The 4,644-nt window shown below is 41.5% G+C and overlaps 1 protein-coding gene across 1 annotated transcript in view; it reads right to left on the bottom strand.

The window, feature by feature from the left end:
- The window catches only part of LOC106332570 (putative cell wall protein), an 8,565-nt gene extending 7,670 nt beyond the window's left edge, over positions 1 to 895 (bottom strand). The window contains exon 1 of the mRNA XM_013771045.1: positions 785 to 895. Within this exon, the coding sequence (XP_013626499.1) occupies positions 785 to 895 (111 nt within the window). The remainder of the gene's footprint in view (positions 1 to 784) is intronic.
- Between the last annotated feature and the right edge of the window lie 3,749 nt (positions 896 to 4,644).

Below are 4,644 nucleotides of genomic sequence, written 5' to 3'. Positions count from 1 at the left end.
ACCGGTGGCTTATGATGAGATGAGGCGTTAGCGTGGAGAATAAAGCGCAGAGTGTATCACTGAGATGATGAAGCGGAGGTGGTGATTATTGTGGTCGTGGATGGCAAAGAGAGAGAAGGCGGCTGAGATAATAGTAGAGCTTTAGGTTTTCTTTTCTTCGTGAAGAAAGGAGATAAATATGCATATACAAACGATCCCGTTTCGCAATGTCCAATAATGAATGTAGGTTTTGGTTTAATTATAAATCTATTTAAACAAACCAAACCCGGTTAGCGTAACCGGGTCGTTACAATTCTTCCCCACTTAACCGGAATTCGCCCTCGAATTCAAATCCTGAGCCAGCTATCAAATACCATCTTGAAATAAAGCTCTGGATAGTCAATCATCATCTAAGTTTCGGTCTTCTAGGTCTCCTGGATCTTGTCTTTCTTTCTCAACAACATTTGAACAACATGGTCATCATCCCCTGAACCTCTTTTATTTGTCGATTTATAATATCTATTGGCTGACAAAGTGTATACAATTTTTTTTTTTTTTTACCATGAGCATTTGGCGACTGCCACAAAATGAGCTTTGGCCCTTTCCCAACCTTCCTCAAAACTGACACATGGATTACGTCTTAAAACTCTGACAACTCTGCTGATAACTGCAATCTATAAGCCACTGATCCAATCCACTCCACGATGGGTTACGGTCTCATATATCTAAGTTTAAGATTCTTTAGCTTCCGAGTCTTTGATCCTCTCTGAAATGTCTTCATTTTCAGATATACTAAGTCTCCTACCTGAAACTCCAAATCTTTACGGCGCTTATCTGCATAACTCTTTTGGCGATCATGGGCTTTCTTAAGCCGAGTCTTGAGCATCTCAACCTGCTTTACCTTCTCATGAACCATTGCTGGTTCTAAGTCTTACCACTCCCCCACTTACGTCCAACAAAGTGGTATACGACAAGGTTTACCATAAAACACCTCACACAGTGCCATCTCTATACTCGAATGATAGATGTTGTTTTAGGCAACCGTGCTAGAGGTAAATACTTTCCCCAGCTTCCTTCCCAATCTAGGACGCAAGCCCTAAGCATATCCTCTAATGTCTGAATAGTCCTTTCTGACAGCCCATCTATCTGCGGATGATGTGCTATACTCAATGAACCCTTGTCCCAAGTGCCTTCTGAAAGGCTCTCCAAAATGTCGATGTGAACTTTGAATCCCAATTCGATACAATGTTGACATCCTTGAAACCTCTCAAACTCAATAATGTAGGTCTGCTCTAACTGATTAGCTCTGAATGTCTTCTTAATTACTTAGGAAATGGGTTGACTTGGTAAGTCTATCCATGACTACCCATGTGGCATCCTTTCCACATATGGTGATTTAAAATTCAATAACAATGTCCATAATCACCATACCTCATTTTCACTCCGGCAAATGCAAGCTCAAAAATAACATGATAGATAACTGATCCTCTGTCATAGCCATCTGACATGTCTGAGACTGTGACGCAATGAAGCTACAACTCTTTTCATACTAGACCAATTATAGTTAACACTTCATATCTTTGTACCCCTTGGTGTTTCCGATGGGTAGAGAAACACAAGTGATGTATTTGCTGTAAGATCCCTTTTCTTAACAGCTTATCGTCCAACACACAACTTGGTTTCGGTGCAGGTACATCCCGCTCAAAACTATCCCGCTCAACACTTATGATATCCAATACTCCCAATCTCGATCGTCTTACAAAGCCATAACGTTAACATGCGCTTGGCGTATCCTCCATAGCCAAACTGTCTGCTCCAAAGTCCCAAGGCCATATGTCTCTCCATCGACAGTAATGACACACAATCTGAGACTAGCAAATATCCCAGTAAACTCATGAACCTCTTTGGTTCCTGATACGTCGCTCATGTGCCTGCCCAAGGAATTTGTCACCGGGTTGTCTTTACCAGATGATATGCAATATCCAAACTGTAGTCTGCTACCAACTCAATCCAACTGCACTGTCCAAGTACAAGTTTTAATGAATGAAGATAAATTTCAGACTCCAATGATCCCAGAGAATCTGAACTTCCTTCCTTTACAATTACAATCTCCAAAACTATAATGCAAATACCACTGCAGCCACTACGAATCATGAATAGGGTAGTGGGTCTCGTGAGGTCTCAACTGATGCAATGTATATGGAATGACCTGATCCTCATGCATCAATACACAATCCGCAAACGTTCATCATGCTCCCTCTACTCCAAGAATAACTCAATGGGGTCGTCGATGAGTACAATCGCGCACTTGTCCAAGTGTTCGCGAAAGACATCATTCATAAGCTTCTCAAATGCTATCGGTGCATTCGTCGATCCAAAATGATATCACCAAAACTCATAATATCCATAACGTATACGGAAACCCAAATTCGGTACATACCCTTCAACTATAGCAATCTGATGATGTCCTGATGCCAAGACAACCTTCGAGAACCGTGAACCTCCATGTAGCTAATTCAACAACTCATTAATATGATGGTTACCATGTTCAAGTCTATGTAGTCGATATATATCCTGAAACTCCCATCATTTTTTTCTTTACAAACAACACTGGTGCTCCCCACGGCGAATTACTCGGCCTGATAAATCTCTTGTCTGATGAACCTTCCATATGTTCTTTCAGCTCAGCCATCTCTCCTGGCACTAATCGGTATAGAACTTGTGAAACCGGTGCTGTCCCTGACTTCAACTCGATCGTAAGAACATCTCCTCTGACTAGTGACAGCCCTTCCAAGGCCTCAAATACATCTCCATACTCTGAGATAACTAGAAGATCCTGCAACTCATGTTGACCATCGAAATGATCACCAAAATCCATTTACTCCCCATATCCAGAAATGTGAACTCTTGCCCTCAGACAATCCAACAGTACTCGATGTCGTGATAAAAAGTCCATCCCAATAATGATATCGCAATACACAACTCCATCTCTAATGAGTCTCTGAACCAATCGGCCCTCCAAGCATAACTGGTACACCGCAATCAATTTAAATAGCTCCCAACGTTTCTATGTCAGCTGTCCGAACGGACACATCTCTGAAATGATCAACACTGCCAAAAACTGGAAAACATACCAAGTGTAACTCCAATATAACACAACGCAAGTTGTCGCACTCCAATCCTAAAACGATCCCCACGAGTTTATAAAATAACCATGCCTCCAAGGCAGTAAATATACTCATACACACGAATAACACATGCCAAATCATGGCTCACATCTCATACCACATACTCTCCCATAACAAAAACTCGTGGAGCGATGGCTTGAAGTTTGGGTGGTGGCAACAACATCACATATCCACATGCGGACAATCTCTGAACACGACAGACGAAGCTGATACACGCCTGAGCAATCTATCAAACTGTGACATCATCCATCTCTCGAACATCTGGCTAAAACCCTGTTAGCTAGAGAGCGGATGACGATGATAAACTCATCGTCAATAAAAAGACACTTGGGTTAGAAGTTAATAAACAGAAAGGTGCTGTATTTTTCTTTCTTTAAAACTCCCAAATCCCCAGATTCAAAAATCTTTTAAAATCGATTAAACCGAATTAAAACCGAGTCAAAACCTAGTCGAAACCACATCCCAAAAAAATCACCATCGAGGGTCAGAGCCGGGACGAAACCCCGCTCTGATACCAAATTGTAACACCCGTATTTTCCAAAATAAATAATAAAAATAATAATCGTGAAATCCTCATTTATTAATCTTCATGAATCGTCTCCAAACACCAAAAATCAAATAAATAGCCATAAATCCAAATAACATAATAAATCCTGAAAATATCGATAAAAACATAAAACCGCAAGTCTGAAAAAGAAACAAAATAGAACTCACAAAGCACCAGCCCGATAGCAATCACTCCTGCTCGTCAGTCTCATCTGAAAGGGAAAGGAATAGGAGGGGTGAGCAACAGGGGAGTTACTCCGTGAGGTATGAGATGCTAACCACGCAAACCACTGACTTGAGTAATAGAACTCCCACTATGGAAGTTTAGCTCTAACATGAACAAACAAGACGCCTAAAGCATCACACAAACACAACACAAACAATGCGATGATAGCATATAGCTAGTCCATACACCCCGCATCTCCTCATATGGATATATAATACGTAGCGTTGCTAGTACAGTATGTCTCTGTACCCCCGTCCTCTCAAGTAGCGTCCATGGTACAAATGTCTCTGCACCACACGTCCGCACAAGTAGCATCGCAAGTCCAGACGTCTCTGAACCCCTGCCCGCACAATCAAAGTAGCGTCGCTAGCCCAGACATCTCTGAGCCCCCGCCCGCGCACATAGTCCCTACTCATAGCTATGTGTACATCCATATATATATCGCTTCTCTTAACATCACGCAATCAATCAACGGTTGAATCCTCTAGACTCTTAGTTCCAGTTTACAGTGAATGAACTAACTAACAATCAAGACTCAATTCAAACAGACTGATCATGATTCGAAATCTAAACTACGATAGAGAGAATTCTACACTGGTACGAGATTTACGGAATAGACCTTCACCTTACACTACAAGAAAACTGCTTGATACCGATGGACAAATCCATCATAATCTCGTCGGGAAAGTAGCATACCGATGGAAT

The sequence above is a fragment of the Brassica oleracea genome, chromosome C1 (assembly GCF_000695525.1).
Source record: "Brassica oleracea var. oleracea cultivar TO1000 chromosome C1, BOL, whole genome shotgun sequence".
Classification (NCBI taxonomy): domain Eukaryota; kingdom Viridiplantae; phylum Streptophyta; class Magnoliopsida; order Brassicales; family Brassicaceae; genus Brassica; species Brassica oleracea.
This window is presented reverse-complemented; position numbering and strand designations above follow the sequence as displayed.